This window comes from Sapajus apella, unplaced genomic scaffold (assembly GCF_009761245.1).
Source record: "Sapajus apella isolate SASKATOON/1434 unplaced genomic scaffold, GSC_monkey_1.0 scaffold139, whole genome shotgun sequence".
Classification (NCBI taxonomy): Eukaryota; Metazoa; Chordata; class Mammalia; order Primates; family Cebidae; genus Sapajus; species Sapajus apella.
Window position 1 is genome coordinate 931394 of NW_022437079.1, and position 21423 is coordinate 952816.

General features: G+C 46.9%; 1 protein-coding gene across 2 annotated transcripts in view; it reads left to right on the forward strand.

Annotated features, from left to right (window-relative positions):
• The first annotated feature begins 3637 nt into the window (after window positions 1-3637).
• CTXND1 (cortexin domain containing 1) overlaps window positions 3638-21423 on the forward strand; it is a 36103-nt gene continuing 18317 nt past the window's right edge. The window contains exon 1 of one of the 2 annotated variants that reach the window (XM_032263814.1): window positions 3638-4435. In XM_032263814.1, the coding sequence (XP_032119705.1) occupies window positions 4038-4435 (398 nt within the window). In that variant the 5' untranslated portion in view covers window positions 3638-4037. The remainder of the gene's footprint in view (window positions 4436-21423) is intronic. The other variant, XM_032263815.1, reaches the window with a different exon arrangement.

Sequence of the window (21423 nt, forward strand, 5' to 3'; positions counted from 1 at the left end):
GAGTAAATTGCATCTTGGTTCTGACTGTACCTTTGTTGTCTTACTCTCTCTGGATTCTCTAAACCTTCCAGAGAATATGCCTTATTTGTTAAACCAGTATAAGTTGTATCAAATAATTTCTGTATTTTGCAATTAGATCCCTAACTTACACATCTAACTTTACAGATAAGACACTAGTCACAGAGAATGGATGGGACCTGCCCGTGTTCTCAGCACCCCTGTTGAGAACAGCAAGATTCACTTACATAGTCCAGTGCACGATCTTCCTCATTCAGCCAAAGGCAGCAGGAGGTACATGGGGATGCTTGGGGTTCACCTGCTGCTAAGAACCCCCATGATCCTCCAGGCTGAGTCCTAACTAGGTATTTATCTCAGCTGTCAGAATTTGAAGGGAGAGGTAACGAGCTTGCAGAAAGCCTAGAATATAAAGCCACTGGAGCATGGAATCCTAAAATAGGAATTCCATCCCCAACCAGGATTTTGTTTTCCTCTTTTCCTAAATATTTAAAAAACACATATTCATAATATCAAAACCTAAGTCATTTAGAAAAGTAGAATGAAGAAAACAAAAACTCACCTGAAATCCCATCACTCAGAAAGAAAGGCTGTTTAATATGCCAGTGATTATTCATCCAGACATTTCTGTCTATACATACACGTAACCACATATAAATAGATTCCACATTATGGAAATGGAATCATACATGTATGTGGTTTTGACATTTTCTTTTTTTACTTAACAGTATGTCATAAATATCTTCTGTGTCAGTAAGTACAGAGTTATATTGTCTTTTTTAACACCTATGTGGTATTCCACCCTATGGATGCATTTATTCTGACATGCTATTATGGGATTCCATTCAGTACACGACACTGCACGACAGCTAAGCGTGTGGCCTCTGGAACAACACCACCTTGATTTAAATCCTAGTCCTCAATATTCCAGCTGTAAGACCTTGAGAAATTTGCTTAGCTCTCTGTGTGCTTTGTCTTCTGTGAAATGGTGATGCTAATAGTACCTTCTTACAGTGTTTCTGTTTTATTTAGTTTAGTTTTTTTTTCTGATGTTTAAACAAGTTAATACACAGGAAGTGCTTAGAATAATTCCTGCATCAGCCCAGCTCTGTGGCTCATGCCAGTAATCCCAGCACTTTGGGAGGCTGAGGCGGGAGGATCACTTGAGCTTAAGAGTTTGAGACCAGCCCGGACAACATGGCAAAACCCTGTCTCTACCAAAAACAAGCAAACAACAAAACAAAGCAAAAATTAACCAGACGTGGTGGTGTGCACCTGTAGTCTGAGCTACTTGGAAAGTCAAGGTGGAAGGATCGTTTAAGTCCAAGAAACGCAGGCTGCAGTGAGCTGAGATCACACCATTGCACTCCAGCCTGGGTGACAGAGGGAGACCGTCTCAAAAACAAAGAAAAAAAGAATAATGTCTGCATCAAACATCACAGTAAGTCTCATTGCATAGTATTATGATTTAATTATATTTCAATAACTAATCCCCTATTGACAGATATTTGGGTTGTTTCCAATTTTTTACTATTATAAATTATTTCTGCAAAGCAACAAACCATCTGCTATATATATTTTATCCACTCGTTAGCTGATGTCTTTAGCTAATGGATTGAAAATGGATTTGCTTGTACATAAAGTATTCAATTTGACATTTGTCCTCAAACTGCTTTCTAGAAATATTGTACTAAATCACATTCTCATAAACAATGAGAGAGAATGCTAATTTGTCCAAACCCTTCAGCAGCACTGAATTTGTACGATATTTTAAAATGTGCCAGCTAGTAGGTAAAAAGTGCAGTTTTTTGAATTTTTAAATTTACATTTATTTCGGTGCTAGAGAGAATGGCTATTTTCTCTTATTTGCGACATTTATATATACTTTTTTCTGTGTGAACTGCCTACTCATCTCTCTTATTCTTTGTTCTATTGGGGCGATCGCCTTTTAAAAAATGATTATGAGACTTCATTGTAAGATATCTGCATTAAAATATTGCTGCTATATTAGGCCTGCCAGATAAAACGCAGGACATCAAGTTAAATTTGACTTTCAGATGAACGATAAATGGGACATAATCATACTAAACAATTATTCATAGTCTATCTGAATTCAAATTCAACTGAGTTTATATTTCTATTTGTTAAACTTAGCAACTCCATCTCATATGTATAGCAAATATTTTTCCAGTTGGTTGTTTATTTTTGAAGTCTGTTTATGGTATCTTTTTCCATAAAGATGTTTATTTGGATCTTTTGTAATCATATATATCAGTCTTTTCCTTTATGGTTTTATGATATATTTTAAAAGACTTTTGGAATTCCAAGTTTATGACATTTTATATATATTCATCTCATTATTTTTTGGCTTCAGTTTTTTATGTACAATTTATGATGGATCTGGAATTTGTTTTGGTCTGGGGAACTAAGTAGAAAATGAGCTGTCCACACTTTCACTAATGACTATCTAGTTATTCCAATATCATTTATTTAAAAATCTATCTATCTGGGCCAGGCTTGGTGACTCATGCTTGTAATCCCAGCACTCTGGGTGGCTGATGTGGGTGGATCACCTGAGGTCAAGAGGTCGAGACCAGCCTGGCCAACAGGGTGAAATCCCAGCTCTACTAAAATACAAAAACTAGCCAGGTATGGTGGCGCATGCCTGTAATCCCAGCTACTCAGGAGGCTGAGGCAGGAGAATCACTTGAACCTGGGAGGCAGAGGTTGCAGTGAGTGGAGATCACACCATTGCACTCCAACCTGGGCAACAAGAATGAAACTCTGTCCCAAAAAAAAAAAAAACAAACCGTTTATCTGATTAACATGAAGTGCCCCTTAAACACCACAGTTTCTCATGTAATTCTAATTCTGGGCTCTTCATTCCATTCCATTGAAGGTCATGGCCAGACCAGTAATGTGCTGATTTTTGCTTTGTGACACAGGAGTGTCGTGTGATGGAGTTTAAGCACATAGATGCATAGTTTCTGCAGGCAAAAGGCCTGCATCAAGCCCCTGATCCCCCACACCTACCTGTGTGACCTTGGACGTGATACACTATTGGGCTTCCATTTGCTATCTGAAAATGGCAGCAGCATCAGTACCTGCATCTCAGGGTTGTTGTGATGCAGAAAATGCATTAATCCATGTAGAGCACGTCCTTAAATAGTAAGCACTCAGTGTATTTTATTTATGTATTTATTCATTTATGCGTGCAAGCATTTCTTCTTTTTACTATCCAGCAGGGTTAGCTTCCCTTGTGCTCTTTCTTGCCAATATTTTGTTGCCTGTACTCTTTATTCTTCCACATGACGCCAAGAATCATGTCACGTTAAAAAGAAAATTCTACTTGGAACTTGATAGAGATGACACAGAATTGACAGATAAAGAGGACATGATAGGATTACAATATTTACTTCTTCTTGTCCAAGAATAAGTCGTGTGTCATAATAGATTCAAGTCTTCTCCAGTCCCCCAGTAGAGAAAGTTTTTTTTTTTTTTTTTTCCCACATTTCATGATAAGTTTATTTTCCTAGCTACTGTGGTTTGGCTATTAGTGAGAATGGGATTTTTATTTGCCTTTCAAACTGGTTAGTAAGTGCACAAGAACACTGTACATTTGGCATGTTTATTTTGTAGCCTGCCAATTATTTGCAAAGGCTATTATGTCACCCAGTCTTCAGTTAGCACTTTCCAACTACACAGTCACATCCGCTGCAAATACTAATCATTTTTCTCCCGCTTCACGTATATATTATATATACACATATACACACACACGTATAATATATTTATTTTTAACAAAGGCACAACTTCAGTATTTTTACGCCTTATTTCCTTCCCTTGTCTAACTGCATGGACCAGACGTCCCAAACCCGCCCTTCCCTTGCCCTAACTTTAACGGAAGCGCTTGGCTTGCTATAGCTTACTGCAGGAGGAGGCTTTGAGACGGTTTGGTTGTCGTTGTTGTTTAGGGGATTTTTTTTTTTTTTAACTGTAAAGGGAATCTCTGAAAAAAAAAAATGCATTTACAGAGCGTATTAGAAGAGCCCAATTGGTCTGCGCGCCCGCAAGGAGCTCTCGGGCCCCCGCCCCGCGCTGCCAACGCTCTGCCCCGGGGGCTGAAGTTTCTCTCTGCGTTTCCGCTTGAACAGCGTCCAGCTGCCTCGCCTTTAAAATGCCAGGGCGGCCGCGGCTCCGCTCAGAGCCCCCCTCGGCTGCCGTCCCGGGCTCGCCCGCGCCGCCGGGGCGCTGACTCAGCCGCAGCCCGGCCGCTCCCGCGGAGCCTCGGCAGCGCCCCTCGCGCCCCGCGCGCCCGCGCCCCGGAGACGGGAACGCCGCAGCCAGCGATCCGCGGTCGCCCTGGGCTCGGCGCCGGCCCAGCCAGGACCCCGGGAGCGCCCCGGACGGGCCTCGCCAGGTAAGGACCGCGGGAGCTTCCCGGGACCCGCCGCCGCGGCGCCTGCGGAGCATCGTCGGTGCCGCCGGGGCGTCGCGCGGGTCAGCGGCCGCGGGTGGAGGATCTGCTCGCTGAAGTCGGGCCGAGCCCCGCCGCGGCCGCGAGGGGACCCGCGTGGACACCCTGGCCGGTGCCCTCCTCGGCGGCGATGCGCCCGGGGCGCGCCTGGGTCGGCGGGGAGGGCCGGACCGCGCGGCAGGTGACGGCAGCCTCGGTGCGCGCCGCACGGAAGTCCACTGCGGGGCTCGGGGCTCGGGGCTCGGACACCGGAGAGTGTGCGCTGCGCCCGGGCACCCCCGCTGCTCTGAGCCTCACCTCCCCATTGGGGGGCCCGGGCTCTTTGCCATGGAGGGGCTGGGGGAGTGTAAGTTGAAACTGAATCAAAGTTAGAAAGTCCTTCTCGTCAAGTTCAGTGCCCAAAATGCCGTCTCCTGTGGCCGACGGTCACATAGAACAGATTTTTTCTCAATGTAACTGATGAAGGTCAGCACCGATGTAACTTCTGGGAAAAGTTCAGTTGGTGGCAGCCCTTCTAAAGAAACGTCAAGTCTCCGTTGGATTTTGTTCTTATCTGTGGCAAAGGCCCTAATCCACGCTTTCATGTATTTTTCCGTATCAGTGGAGGCGTGGAGAATGATCCTGGGTTCTAATTTTGGGGCAAGTATTATGGAGCCGAATTTGGTAAGAGTCTCCATGCCCGCAGGGAAAGTTCTGGAAAGGAAACTGTTAGAAAGTCCAGACACTGGCGGTGCAATAGGGCCGCAGTGGCTTGTCAGATGTGGTTCGGAAGCCAGGAAAAATACCCCATCGAAGCCCGTGCTGCCTTCGTGGGGAGAAGTTCCATTCTAACCCACTCGTGCGTGGCCAGCAGGTTCTTCTCAGTCCTACCCTGATTCTGATCAGAGGATTTGAGTTTCTGACTTGACACTGTGATACAACCTTACCCTTTTCCATAAAATATATGTCCTGTGAACTAGGGGGTGTAGCCCCCGGCTCTGGGGTTGGAGTCTTCTGTACTTCTCTCCCTCATTAAGCCACCTCTGGAGAGGAACTGTACTAATCTGATTTATGGTTTTTGTGGACCTGCAAAGTGTGTTTAAGACTTCATAAAGCCAAACATCCAAGGCTTTAAAGGTGATTTATAGATCGGGTTTTGATTAAAGCTACCTTTTCAGGGATGGCTCAGCATAAGATATGTACCAACTTTGAGGAGGCATTAGGGAGAAAAAGCAAAATCTTACCTCCTTGGGAAAACTGTTCTGAAACTAATGACTTTATATTTATCCAGAAGAGAAATTGTGGGTAAGCTGTTTATTTATTCTGTGTAATCATTGCATTCATATATTCTTGTTCCAAAGGATTCATTTCCCAATCAATTTTCCCAGTAATACTATTTGTGATTTTTGAACAGCACACAAGTAATGAATGCATAGAGTATAATGTGTCTCTAACCCAAATAAATGTGAAAACTTAGAGCAAATTTCTGGCCCTTACATGTTTAAGATGCAGATTTAAAATAAAGCTATGGCAGAAAAGGAGTTATTTAAAAAATAATATAAACTTTAATGGACCTAAAAAAAGAAACTAGCTCAACTAGACGTTTAATTGCTGCCACTTGCTTATAAATTGTGATTTACAGAATTGCATATCTTTCCAGTTTCTTTCCTTACAGGGTTAATGAAAGAGGCAGCCATTCTGAATATACTGCCTTGCTAGTTAATCTTTCTCCAACAAATATTTACACTATCAGGACACACTATTATAGCACAGACTAAAAATCTACAACCCTAAGGTAGTTTGTGTGTAATATTACACAAATTCAATCCTATTTTCATGACTTAAATAGAAAATGAAATGATATCAAGGAAAATGTCCTTAAACTATCCTGTCTTTCCACAATAGAAAGAACAGTGTTTATAAAACTGACATGGTTCCAAGACTGAGGTTAATGTTGCTAATAAGTTCTGATGCAGAAGAAGATCATAGCGACTCTGAATTTGGGCATTGAAGGCTCTGGAACTGGTCCATGTCAGTGCATTTTTTAGATAACTTACATTGGCTATTAAAGGTGACAACATTTAGAACTGTTTTGGATAGAAATATTTCTAAAGCACATTACATGCTTCCTACAATCGGCTGCTGGGAATCAATGAATGGGAATTTGTGTGTTTCTTGACAACTCAACTGTGAATATCAGTTGCCTTGTGGACATCAGAGGAGAAGGAACGCTGGCATTTGTGGGGGACAGATCAGCGTTTAGTCCCAGCTCTGCCACTAGTCAGATGACCTTAAGCAAGCCACCTTTTTGATCTTCAGTTCTCTTATTTGTAAAACCCCGGAACCATCAATACCTAAAAATCAGTTCCATTTATTAGGCACTTAGTCTATCCTAAGCATTTTATACATTCCATCATTTAATTCTCAGGATTATTAACCCCATTTTCCTGATGAGGAAATTAATGATCAGAGAAGCAACTTGAATGACCCAAGGTTAACTGAGATAGGAAAATTAGGATTCTGAGCAGGGGTCGCCTCGTTTTGAAGCCCATGTTCTTCTCAACTATGTTGTCCCTATTGTATGGGGTTGCTCAGGGAAAAATATCTTTGATATAAAGTCCTTTTCAGGGATGGCTAGGCATAAGTTATGTACCAGCTCTGAGGAGGCATTAGGGAGGAAAAGCAAAATCTTACCTCCTTGGGAAAACTGTTCTGAAACTAATGACTTTACATTTATCCAAAAGAGAAATTGTGGGTAAGCTGTTTATTTATTCTGTGCAATCATTGCATTTATATATTCTTGTTCCAAAGGATTTTTTCTCAATCAGTTTTCCCAGTAATACTATTTATGATTTTTGAACAGCACACAAGTAATGCATAGAACATAGTATGTCTCTAACCCAAATAAATGTGAAAAATTATAGCAAATTTCTGACCTTTATATGTGGCCAGAAAAAAAAATGTAGCATTAAAAAAACGTAGTTACAATTATTTGTGGTGAGCAGTTCCACGGAGTGAGATGATCCGTGTACTGGCCCCTCTGTAAGCCGTGACGGCTGTGTCAGTTACCTCCTGGACGCTCCTCAGTGCCTCTGAGACTCAGCTTCCCCGTTTGTCACTTAGGGCAGCATCACCTTCCTTGCTGGGTTGCTGTGGGACTCACAGCTGATGCGTGTGAGCGCTTGGCACCTAATAGGTGTTTTACAAACCGTCCTTGTAAACCATTCCCTTCCAGAGTCTGTTCCTTTTGCTTCATTATGGGCCTCAGTGCTCTGTAGATTTCCGCTGTGTGTCGTCCAACATGTGTCTCTAGGGCTGGGAATTCCAAGAAGGGTCCCTGCTGTGTCCCAGTGACTGTGATGCTTCAGGTCCCCCCAGGTGGAAACCCCTGGAAAAACACATTCAGCCGGTAAAAGGAAACCAGTATCATGGATGGGAAGGATTAAACTGGGATACCTGACCCAAGAATCCCCAGCCCATCACTGGAATTCCCCTGCAGCACAGAAGCTTCCACACCCATGAGCATCCTCTGGTGTTTATTCTGCTGGGCTTCAGGCCCCTTTGCTGGTGCCCTGCCCACTTGCCAGCCCAGTGCCCAGTTCTGCTTCTAGCCCTCACTCAGGTCTAGTCTGAAAGCAGAGCAGATGCCTTCCTGGCCCTCTGCTCATGGCCACATCACCACCCTGGCCCTCAGGCCCAGACAGGGGAATAAAAAGAAAGGAACCTTTCTCATTTAAATTCGAACTCTCAGATTTCCCACTGACAGAAGGTGTGACCCTGGGGTCTCAGTAAACAGCCTCAAGGCATAGATTTCATATTCACTACAGAGTTTATGCTCTGTCTTTACAGGAGTTTTGTATCCTTTCTCTAAAAGATCCGACTCCTGGTGACCTTGTCCCATTAGAATCCCACAGACTCCAAAATGGCATTCTATCCCTGTCCTTAGCTTGGCATGATGAAAAAGAGCCGAGTTCCCCTGAGATTGGAGCAGGGTCAGAAAGACAAGGAATCAAGGATGGGCACAGTGGCTCAGCACTTTGGGAGGCCAAGGCAGGAGAATCGCTTGAAGCCAGGAGTTTGAGACCAGACTGGGCAACATAGTGAGACCTTATCTCCACAAAAAATTGTTTAAAAAATTAGCCAGGCATGGTGGTGCTTGCCTGTAGTCTCAGCTGCTTGGGAAGCTGAGACAGGAGGATCCCTTGAGCCCAGGAGTTCAAGGCTGCAGTGAACTCTGATTGTGCCACTGCACTCCAGCCTGGGCAACATAGTAAGACCCTGTCTCTACCAAAAAAAAAAAAAAATTCAAAAAAAGAAAGACAGGGAATTGTGCTGCCACTCCTGTAACCCGGGCTGGCAGCAGACATGGGTGACTGAAATACAATGTCCTTTCCATAGACATGAATCTCCATGCCCAAGTGGCTACCACGAGTTGACCAGAGGTGGCAAGTGTACTGACACCTGTTTGTTATTTAGAGGCTGACATTAATAGCTGACAAGTGGCCTTTATCATCATATCCAGTTCCCTCCAGCTACCCTGACTTCTTGGCTCAGACGGAGCTCCCTGTGTTCTAGAAAACTGCAAAGAAATGGCATACATGTGCCCCACCTCCCTCTCTTGCCCAGAGCAGACATTGCTGATCAATCATGATACTCCTTCCCATGGAGCCAGAACCAGGCTTCAGAATCCTCTTCTACAACTGCCTGGGGTTGGCTTAGGAAATGGTCTAGTTAGGTTACTGTAGATAATGGGAGGATATTGAGGAGTTTTAAGCCGGAAGAGTAATGTGGTGGCAAAACTCCTGAAAGTGTCTCTTCTTTCTCTCCTTACCCTTTCCCCCGCCTCTCCTGTAAGCCATAAGAACATCTATAGAAATGACCCCTGTGCAGGCAAACATGCCCCAGGATTCTCCACATCAGATGCAGGCTATCTTGATGCATCGCTACTAGGCCTGAGAGAACATGGCTGTGCCCAGGTTGGGCTGCCTAGGACACCAGAGACAATGAGACTTTAGAGTTGGTTCATTGTATGAGAGAGAGCACAGTCTAGGCTGGCACAGCAGTGAGCTTGAGAACAGCCGCAAGCCTTAGGTCCCTGGAGGGCATGGGAGGGCATCCTCTCCATCAAGAGTAGGCTATTTAGCTCCCAAGATGACCCTCCTGTGGGAAGATAAGCCTGGTACCCTCTACAATAGCTAATGTTTTGGAGGGGTGCACTTTTTCACTAGATCAGTTGACTTCACAAATTGCCATTCTAGATTCAGCTCCCAAGAAGTGACCTGGGTTCCATCAGCGTCAACAACACAGCAGCATTGTTAGGTGATAGTCAAAGCATGTTCCCTTTCCCTGGGCCCCAGTTAAAATGTTAATATATTCATTCTCAGTGTCTGCGGAAGACTAGAGGGAAGTTGCTACCTTTAAGAAATTGAACTGCAAAAATCCTGCCTCTCCCTAGTGGCCACATTTCCATGTGAACAAAGAAATTATTGCTAATCAATATGCATGCCCAGTGAAATCTAACTCTCCTAAAATTTGTCTTCTTGTTCAGCAGTGTCTCTGGTTTCTGACGATACTCCTCAGAAAGATAATGGGTTTCTACGATGGTGTGGGGAGGGGGGATTTGAGTGTTCCGAGGGTCAGATCTCAGCCTACAATTGAATTCCTCCGTTACCACTCCCACTCCCCACCCTCCCCAGGACCACCCAACCCCTGCAATTCAGAAGAGAGATTCTTCACCTCTGATTCCAAGGAGGAGATCAGCAACAAAGCCTTTTACTTTAACCCTTTGTCTGTTCACACAAGTCAAAAGGCTCCCCTCTTAGAGGCACCTCAGAAGCATAGGTGAGGGGGATGGGGGACAGTTTAAGGCACCTCCTGAATGTGGAATGTTGCTGAGACGGTGGAAAGATGGGGAAGAGAGAGATCTGGCCATCAATGCCTTAGCAGTTGGACTCACAAATTGTGGAACCTTGGAGATATTCTTCTAGGGGAGCACGGGAACCTCCAGATATCAAATTCACCTGACCTGGCTTCAAATCTTAACTCTGCCACTTCCAGCTGCAAGACCACAGACACACCTCCCCTCTGCTTTGAGCCTCGGTTTTCTCATGCATGAAATGGAAAGAGGAAGACTGGCCTCCTAAGTCTTGAGACAGGCTGGTAGAGGAGAATCTATGAAATTAACCAGCACCATGCCTGTCACACAGCAGGCCTGAAACAATGGATGTGGCATCTGAATCTAACTGTGAGGACGAACCTTTCCGTGTAAGTGGGCAGCAGAGAAACGCCTAAAGAATCAACCGTAAGGTCATTGCCAAATGCAGATTCAGGAGCCCAACCTCAGGTCCCTGAGCCAGAATTTCCTGGCACAGAGCTGGTAATGGACCTTTTGAAACAAACTCCGTGAGAGATTATTAGGCGTGATAAACGTTAGACTCTAACGTCTGAGAATCACTGACCCAGCTTGGACAAATTAGCACAGTTTGCGTAGTTGCTTGACTCAAACTCCAAATCCCCCAAAGTCCACAGCTCATTCTGCCTGGGCAGAGAAATGGATGCCCTCTTTCTCCTTCTAAATGTAGAGAGACACACATTAACTCCCACAGTGGGTTTCACACAAGGGCAGGTCATAATTTCCTGCTTTCACCAACGTCACGACGCGGTCTGCTGTACACTGCCTGTAGCCAAAGCTTCCCTGTCCAGGCGCATGTGGCTCCGATCTTCATGGTACCAGCCATGGAAAATCACAAAAGGACAAACAGCTAAGCCCAGATCTGATGCCAGGGTATCTTTTAACCATGATTCTTCCACAACAAAAGTCCATAATTACTCCAATTTCAATCTACGCGCTGAGAAGCTTCTCTCTGTTCCTATCTGATCTCCTGGAGTATTTTTTCCACCTTTATATGAATTGAACTTTGGAATTTCAGACAATTTGCTCCTTTGGAGGACAAAGATTTTAATAGCTTAACAGCTGAATCCTTTGAATTCAGAGCAAGAAATGTTTACCATTTATTTTTTTAAGCTTACTTTTTGGGAAAAAATGTTTTTCTGATTATACAAGTTATAGATGTGCTATGTAGAAGTTTTTGGAATACTGAAAATTTTAAAAGAAGAAAATGACAGCTACCTGTGTGTGATCTCAGACACATAATGGCCATGCTGATATCGCCTCCAGCCTGTCCCCCTGGTGCTTTTCTGGTGTTGTCGTTGTTTATTTGATTTTCATGACAAAATTGGAATCTGTAAGAATGACCCCTAATAAATTATGTTCATGAGGCTTGCGGGGTGGAGGATTGTCCATCAATAGCTTGGGGGGTGGCCAGGGAAGATCTTGGAGAAAGTGGAGTTTGATGAGGCTTTGGACAATGGACAGATGTGGGCAGCAGAGGTAGGCAGCTGGCATTTCACGGGGAGAGGGTGGTGGCAGAGAGGGGTGGGAAGGGTGAGAGCCTCAGAGTGGTTTTAAAACATGTCCACAAGTTCCTTGACAACCAGTCCACCAACAGATGGAGTCCATGCCCCCTGTCCTTGAACCTGGGTGGGCTTCTGTGGCCGCCTCGATGTATAAAATGAGGTGGAAGTGATATTGTATGAATTCAGGGCTGGGACAGGAAAGGCCACATGGCTTCTGCCAGGCTCTCCTGGGACACGTGTCTTGGAGCCTGGGGCTGCCATGTCAGGAGCCAGCTGTCCCAACCAGGATCTGAAAGGCACTGCACAACAGAGCTCCATGCGAGAACTGCCCAGTTGAACCCAGCCACCCTCTAGAATCGTAAGTGAAATAAATGACCGTCGTGATTTACAAATAAAGAATCAGAATTGTCTCTTCGGGAACAGGGTTTACATCTTACAAGCTTGCTACTGGCAATGTGCCCGGTGAGGCTGGTTGGGGCAGAGCCTAGAGGTCTTGATGCCTGCACACTGAGAGGTATCCGCGGCCCCAAACTGTTCAGCTATGAGCTACTGCTTGCGGAGGGATTGCGTGATCGTGGTGGCCGCTGGTGTTACTCTTACCATCCCTCTGTGTAGGTTCTGTTCTCCGGGCTTTCCGTGAAGTCATGCCTCTGATCCTCACACTGACTCTGTGAGGCTGGTACCCTAATCCTCACCCCCATTTTACCCGTGAGAAGTCTGAGGCACACGGAGGTGAATAAATTCACCCAAGTCATGTTGCTGATAAACGGGATTTGGGCTGGGATTCAAAACCCAAGGACTAGCTCCAGGCCCGGCCCTCAACCCTTACATTCGGTTCCAGCTCAGTGGAGGCTGTTGGAATGCGGACGAGATGATGAGACTGTGTACCTGAAGGTGCTTGGTTTAAGGTGCCTGACGGTGTTAGGGGGCTGAACTTGCCCTTCTCTGAGGGAAAGGTCTAGCCCACAGGGTCACAGACCAGCAGCATCAGCATCCCCAGGAAACTTATTAGAAACACAATTCCAAGTCATTTGTGTCACTTTTGCCCCAACCACAGAGGGTAGTGTCTGGGGCTGATTCACTCCTCCTTACAGCCGGAGCTGCCCAAAGCCACCTAAGTCCCTGCTGACTTGTTCACCCTGCACCACTCTGGTGTGAGGCCTTCTGCACAGACTCAAAGGAGAGTCTGCCTGCCCTTCAGTTAGGGTGCTCTTTTACTTTTTCCAAACTAGAGACCTCGTCATACGCTGCACATCCTCCTGGAAGAACGGGGTCCAGCCAGTGACTCACCTGAGAGCAGGTGGTTCCCAGCCCAGCCTCCCTTGGCCAACCCCGTGTTGGACTCTGCCTCCTCATGGTTCAATTTTTCAAGAATAATGAAACAATCATTATAGCTTCAGCTGACTTTGATACATCCTTTGACAGCATATCCCTCACTGTCCTGAACGTGGGCATTGCACATAAATTTTCAGAGCTCATCTGTTCATTTAAATCTCACTCACTAGGCTCAGAGGAAAGAAGGCGTTAGCAGAGCGTGAGTAGGATTACTTCTGTTCAGCAGAAAACAAGCAGACACTTGCAAGGACTCTAAAGAGAGAAAGGTAATTAATAACAATGGCTGGATTGATCTTCCCATTTCCCACCTCCTTGGTGAGCAGGATGGGAAAAGTCAATCTTCCCTCCACAGATGCAGAGAGGCAGGAGATGGAGGAGGCAGGGTGGCTGAGCCTTGGACGCCGCGGTGGACTTCAGCAGAGCCTGACTGCTCGTTGCCTTCCAGATGGCCCAGAGCATCAGACTCCTCCAACACCCACCGCTCTCCTCCCAGGAGCTGTTGACACAGCTCTTTCCACTTACGCAAAATGCTCGTCCCTGTTGACTATACCAGCTAAGCCAGCAGCCCCAAAAGAAGGGGTGTCATTGCTCCATTATCATAAAAAGGGCACATGACTCAATGACTGAAGTGACTCACCTCGCTGGTGACTGGTGGACTAAGGCCAGTGTGAGACCGCCGCATCTGCTCACTCTGTCTGCCTCATCTCTCTGGCTCTCAGTTGAAAGGCATCATTTACCCTTGGGGTGCGAGGAGAAAGACGCCTTTGTAGCTGAATTTTGCAGGAAGAAAGGAGGGAAGATGATGACAGTAAATAGTCTGGATTCTCTTAGTGAAATACCACCTGCCCAGCCCTAGAAAATAACTCTGACCTCTTGTCCAAGGCATCTGCTGCAGCACTGGGGCACCACCCTGTGAAGACTCTGCCATTGCAGGGTTCTGCCTGCCCCTACCTCTCACCACTCACCCCATGAGTAGCCATCATGCCTTCCCTTTTAGCGCTCTTAGGGCCTGACTCAGAGAATATGCTAAGGTGACAATTGGCAAAAGGAGTTCCTTGTGCAGGAAAGTGTCTTAGTACCCCATGGAGTAGCCCCTACCTACTGTACAGCTTACACCATACCCCAGGCTTGGTAGGTACACCTTGGGAACGTAACTTTGTGCTCACCAGCCTGGGATGCCTTAACACAGCCCTCAACCGCTAGGCCACGTAGCAGACCCTGAGACTCCCAAAGCTGGGCCTGGCTGGCAGCACTGACTGGCATCTGTTCTGGGTGGCAGGTCAAGGGAAACAGCCAGATGCCCTTGGCACGGTTTCCTTCCTGAGTGAGGAGGAGGTGGTTCAAAGGAATCAGAGGGTTGGCAGACAGAGCTGCCACTCGTGATCACAGATCAAGTCTTTTACAAGTCCGAGGCTCCTGAGCTCCATGTGCAACAAAGATTGCAAGTTCTCACTCACATCCTGCTTCCTTAAAGCCACACGTGCATGAGATGGTCAAATCAGATGCCTACAGAGGCTGGGCAGATGACATAAGTGACCAGCGCTGGCTGGATCTGAGCCATAGGGAGGGGTGAGGCCCGTGAAAAACCAACCCCATGAGCACTGTCAAGGGGGCTCCGGTGTGGGTCAGAAAGGCAGCCCCAGGGTTGCCAGACAAGCTTTCAAAAGCAGAAGTCCTGAATTTTATGTGAACTCCTTCAAGGGCCAGCTCTTTTAAGGTACAATCAAATTAAATGTAAAGCCAGTCCGCAGCCCAAACATAGCATACATAGCTTTGCCCCGATCTACCAGAGGGTCAACCATGTTATGACCTGAGATTTACACACCTTTCCCTCGGCGTTGGCGAGTGGGGTGTTGCTGATGCAGATTCACACACTCCAGGGGAGGTGGAACTTGTTTCAAATACAGCCCCCTGTGATGCCCTAATCTAGAAAACAGACAACTCAGAGCTGTTCTGGCTGAGGGGGAGCCAGATGGGGCCGCATCTCTGCCTCCCCTTCCTGCCCAGAGTGTCTAAACCCTGAGATCTCAACGGTAAGGCTTCCACATGGTTTAACTTCTTACCCAGGCTCACAGGAGCCCCCTTGCGGACCAGGAGAGTTTCTGCAGATTTCCAAGACTTCTAACTTGCCTTCAAGTTTTGAAAGCACGGAGTGGACACCTGGGGTGCAGGAACTCATTTTAGGACTTCCCCTCTCCTTCCTGCCTTTCAGCAGAGGCCTTTCAGAATGACCACGACGCAGGTCAAAGTACAGCCTCTCTGTCTCTCTTAGGGTGTCCCCAAGTCTTCTCAGCCTACGTAGCCTAGAATGAAGAGACTCAGTTTCCCATCTACAATACAGGAATGTCCTGTCCAGAGCAGGTGGCCTCTCTGAGCCTCGGTTTCCTCATCTATAAAACAGGAATGCTCACAGCTCTGACTACTCCACAAGAGCGCTATTGGAATGAAAAACTGGGATACAGACATGGAAGTGTTTGGAAGCTAGGCAGGGGAAAGGACTTACCATTTTGCGTTTGTGGGTTTTTCTGTGGGTGGGTTGGGAAGAATTTGGCTTTGGTATATCTACTTCACCTTCTTCAATCTGCACCAGGCAGGACTCCAGGAAATGGGGTGCTGTGGGTGGAAGGGAGGGTGGGCCAATGAGCAGCCGTCTCCCCCAAGGGCCAGTGACCTCTGTGGGCACCTGGGGTCTCTACAGTCATGAGGGCCTATTCCATCCTCCAAGTTCTGTGGGAGAGGGTGGGACACAGAGCTGGGCTTGATGTCCTCCCTGTGCACAGCCACTGAGCACCTGCAGAGCAGAGAAGCAAAGGTGAATGGGGATGCCTGCCCTCCTGGCAGCTGAAGCCTTTATGTGTCTTAGCCTGTCAAGCAAAGAGGCGTCAGAAACCCGAAAGGGGGTCCTCAATGCAGATCAGAGCAGGTGGTACTTGAACATGGTCTTGAACAATTTCCTAGGGACCTTGGGCTTGCTACATAGAAAGGTCTGTTGAACAAAGGCATGAAAATGGGAAACGTTCCTATTTCGTTTGAGAAGCCAGGTGTGTGAATAATTTCTAAGAAACGAAGGAATAGGAGGCAGGAAAGGAAGCGAATTGTTCTCAGACAATGATGCTGCAGAGCCCCTCCTTCCCTGAGCTCCTGAATCCTGACCCTGGTATGTGGTCTGGGGAGTCACACACGGGGCTTTGCTGCCAAAATACATGCACAGCTCCCACCTCCATCTCTTGGCTCTCGTTGGCTGGTAATTACCCCTATCTCTTTGTTTATAACACAGGGATAACAGACTCCCCTCACAAGGGAAGGTAAGGATGCAAGAAGCATCCACAAAATGTGTATCACGTGCCAATTTAAGGATTCCGTGAGCAGCATGTCCGCACTTTTTCTGCAGTAAACTTGTCTCTGTAAAACTTGTCTCCCTAGTGGGTTCCCTTCGTAGCCTGGCACGGAGCAGGATGAAAAGGCAAAAGAAGCCAGCTTTGTCCTGGGGATTCTCTAGGTACCAGGATATCCGGTTGCTTTGACTGAGATTCAGACGGCTGCCTGGTTATGAGGAAATAACATCCCTCATTAGCAGCTACTGAAATCTGTATTCACCGGATTTATCTTCCCTTGAATGTGACATTTGCCACTGATTTTTATATCTTGTACAAAGTGTCTCCAATAAACAGATGCATTTTCAAGAGCTCTTATCAATGAATCAGTTAAACAAATTAGCTTCCAAAATCCTGTTCCTTTTAACAGATGTCTGGAAAGTTCTCGGGACTTCCAGAAGAGTCTCCGGGAGAGACTTTTCACTCTACACAGTGATTAGGAACTGATTCCATTGCTAAGAGCTTTTTATTTGGTGGGTGGTAGGGGGTGTTGGCAGGCACACAGCAGTAAGTCAAGCATGCAATTTCAATTTAACAAATAGTGCAGGCTTGTGGATTGGTTAGGGGGCCGACGCCATGTTCCCAGCTGGGACGCCTGGCAGAACAGGCAAACAGAATGGTAGAGATGGGGAGACCTTGGTCCTACTTGGAGATGGGGGACCGGGGCAAATTCAGGTTTTATGGGCAATAAAGTTTGTGCAATTTGGGGAGCCCTCTTTAATAAAGTAATCCAAAATTATGAAAACAAACGTAAGCATAAAAGTGAATATTTGGGATAAGAAAATAACAGCAAATTATCAACAATAAAAAGGATTGAGTTTTTTTTAACTGTCAAACAAGATAGAAATACCATAGACATCACAAGGAGACAGGCTTGGGTCTGTCCCAAGACAGCGATCCTTGAATGCTTGGCTGGAAGGACTGGCCTCTGAGGACAATGAGGACCTGCAGCGAGTTGGTGATTGTATTAGGGTTCTCTTAGAGGGACAGAACTAATAGGATACATTTGTACATATATGTAAAGGGGAGCTTATTGAGTATATTGAGTTACACGATCACAGGGTCTCACAATAGGCTGTCTGCAAGCTGAGGAGCAAGGGGAGCCAGTCCGAGTCTCAAAGCTGAAGAACTTGGAGTCAGATGTTCAAGATCAGGAAGCATCCCGCATGGGAGGAAGATGTAGGTGGGGTGACCAGGCCTCTCTCGCCTCGTCACGTTTTTTTCCTGCTTTATATTTGCTGGCAGCTGATTAGATTCACACACTCCAGGGGAGGTGGAACTTGTTTCAAATACAGCCCCCTGTGATGCCCTAATCTAGAAAACAGACAACTCAGAGCTGTTCTGGCTAAGGAGGAGCCAGATGGGGCTGCGTCTCTGCCTCCCCTTCCTGCCCAGAGTGTCTAAACCCTGAGATCTCAACGGTAAGGCTTCCACATGGTTTAACTTCTTACCCAGGCTCACAGGAGTCCCCTTGCGGACCAGGAGAGTTTCTGCAGATTTCCAAGACTTCTAACTTGCCTTCAAGTTTCAAGTGCGTTCTGGGAAGTGTTGTGCTAACAGTTCGAACTTTCAGGATCTAGTATGGTTCCCAGCACAAGGTGAGTCCGGGTGGAAAGCTGGCTGAGGGATATTTACGTAGTGCTTTCTAGAAACCCGACACTCTTCTAAGTGCTTTATGTATATTAATTCCTCTAAGTTCTCATCATCATCCCATGAGGTAGTTACTTAGTATCCCCATTTTGCAGATGAGCAAGGTGAGGTTCAAAGGGATGAATGATTTGTGTCAGGCTACCCAAGCCGTGAGGGGCAGAGCCACATTCATGCCTGTTGAGGAGAAGGGATTGGCAGGGTGATGGAGGCAGGTGGGTGGAGGGGAGGTGGTTCCAAGTGGTAACTACAGAACTACATGATGACGAGTTTATGGAGCCGAAAGCAAAAACCCAGGCCATCCTGGTGAAGATGTCCTACTGGCAAGATTGGTCTTCAGGAGAGAGTTAAGGCTGAAAACAGTAACTGGGACTTGATTTCCCCTGCAGCCTTCCACAGTCTGGTTATGCCACTTCCTGCACGCTTGCTGTCCCTGTCAGCCAAGCCCACAACTAGGTTATGCAAATGAGCACTATTTAGGGCGATCTCTTTCAGAGATGCTAAGCCAAGATGCCAGCCATCCTCCGCAGCACTCCGCCAGGGGCACACGTGCACTTCGGCCCTTGGATTGGGAGGCGCCTGCCCTACGTCCCTTCCGTAGCTGGCCTTACAGTGTACTTTGGGTGTCTGGAGACAGAAACTTGCTCCCTAAGCTTCTGGGGCTCAGGCTATTAGGTCCTGCCAGCCCCCTGATGGTTGACTCCATAGGATACCCCAACAGGAGGCCAGTTCTGTCTCTGCTCTGCCAGGCTGAGAGAGCTGCCTGTGCTCAGTGGCTGAGCCAGTGCAAAGACCCCTTTCCTTGCCTCCCCCACAACCCTCCAGGGAAGAGCAGCTGAGAGGCGGAGGAAGAGCCCTGCTTGCTAGACACCGGGAAGCCGTGCAGCCTGCCCAAGGTCACACAGCCACCAGGGGGCAGTCATAACTCAGACTGGGGACTGAGCCTCAGCCTGCTGCTGCATCTTGCTGTCACTGCTTCCCTGAAGAAGGCCACGCCCCAAACACGGGAAGGAAACAAAACACGCAGGTTTCTGTCCACAGCTGGCCTGAGTGATTGTCCACTGTGCAGCTGTTTAGAGAAAGGGGACGTTTTCACACAGGCGATGGAACACAGCCCCATCAAAAGAGCATGTTCAGGCCAGAAGCAGTGGCTCACGCTTGTAATCCCAGCACTTTGAGACGCCAAGGCTGGCAGATCACCTGAGGAGCTCGAGACCAGCCTGGTCAACATGGTGAAACCCCATCTCTGCCAGAAATACCAAAATTTGCCAGGCACAGTGGCACGCATCTGTATTCCCAGCTACTTGGGAGGCTGAGGCAGGAGAATCACTTGAACACGGGAGGCGGAGGTTGCAGTGAGCTGAGATCATACCACTGCACTCCAGCCTGGGCAACAGAGCGAGATGCCATCTCAAAAAAAAAGAAAAAAAGAAAAAAGGGAAAGAAAAGCATGTTCAAATTGTGGAATCGTATATGTTATTTCTGGATGTTGCGTGTAATACACAGCTCGGTCTCACCCTATCCCTGACCCAACCTCTGCCCTGATTCCCACCCATCCCTGACCGTAATCACTGTACTGATTTAGCCCATCGCTTGGATGAAAATGAAACATATTTAATAATTTGTTTTCTAAATTTCATCTAGATGTCCCCGGTCTCAGACGAACAGCCTCTAAAATGTCAGGTTTCCATAATCAATCTCTATTCTCAAAGCCTTCCCCCAAGGAGTCTGTCGATGCGTTGAAGTAAGATGGCTGGGTTTTCTTTGTTTTCTTATTTCTGCATGAAGCTCTGTGCACAAAGGACCTAATCCTCCAAAGCAATGTGCTGGTTTTGCTGGAGAGGACCCAGGCTCACTCACTTGCTCAAGGTCACCTAGCTTCTCCGCAGACTTGCTTCTCTTCTGAGGGACAGCTTATTTACCTCTGTAATGGGGATGGAGGAGGTAGGCAGGGGACACCATGGTAGTGACCCCATTCCTGAATGCTTACGAAACCCGTGGGTATGGGTTCCTGAGGGCCATGGGCACCCACAGGGTGTCATCTGTCCTGATAAATGTCCACGGATGCAGATGAATCCTGCGGTTCAGATACGCACAACCACTGCAGCTGCCTGCCTTTGAGGGCCCATTAATTTCACGGAGATTAATTACTCCTTTAGACAGCCAAGTCAGTCGCTTGCAGGTTGCCTTTGTCTGAGTCGTGTGGGGGAAGTGGGCTTGTCTAGCTCCCCCAGTCTCTTTGTAGAGCAGAATCAGCCTGGCATGGCGCAGCCTCCAGCCCTCTGAGCTCACTTTGGGCAGGAAGGAAGAATCCTTGGGAGATTTGGTCATTGTGTGATGTCTCGTTGCTGGAGGAAACCAGGGGCTGCGTTCTGCGGAAGCCACCCCGAGCCAGGCAGTTTGCAGCCTGAAGAGCAGGAGCATCCTGCACTCCTGCAGGCAGATGGGAGCCTTGGGCACCTAGAGAGGAAACTGTGAGAACAAAAGTAGGGACAACAGCTAATACTTTGAGTGAATGAATGTGTTACTATGCTAAGCACTTTAGAAGTACATTCTCATTTATCCTTTCCAGAGATGCAATGAAATTCACTGGGATGTTTTTTCTCCATTTTAAAAATAAGGAAACAGAGACTGAAAGAAGTTGCATCGTTCATCTAATACCACACTGCTGGTAGTTAGGGAGCCAGGACCTGAATTTCCAACCGCTGCGTCTCCTGCTGACAAGGGAACATTCTGCAAGTGTCTGGCTTCTGTTTTTCACTTGGAAAGGGCGTTCCCATTTTGCAATGGGAAATCATTGCAAAGGCATACACACCTGAGGCCACCTGACTATCTTGTGAACTTGCTGATGCTTTGGGGAGATGGAGAGTTTTACTGGGGGGCTGCAGGGCACAGACAGAGCAGCACAGGTTCAGGGCGGCCTGGGCCTGAGGCTGCTGTTGGGGCTTTAAAGGGCTTGAATGAAAGGGCACTTTGAGCAAGAGTGCCAGTGTCAGGACGAGTCTCCTGCTCAGGCATGGTGTTCCACTCAGCTTCATTATTTGAAGAAGAAACGTTGATTCTTTCCATTAAAAACGAACAAAAAAATTCATTAAAGCCTCTTTGTTAGTTTTAAGTAAAGCAAAAGGGAAATAATTACTCAGGGGCCACGGATGAAATTGCAATCAGATTAGAAACATA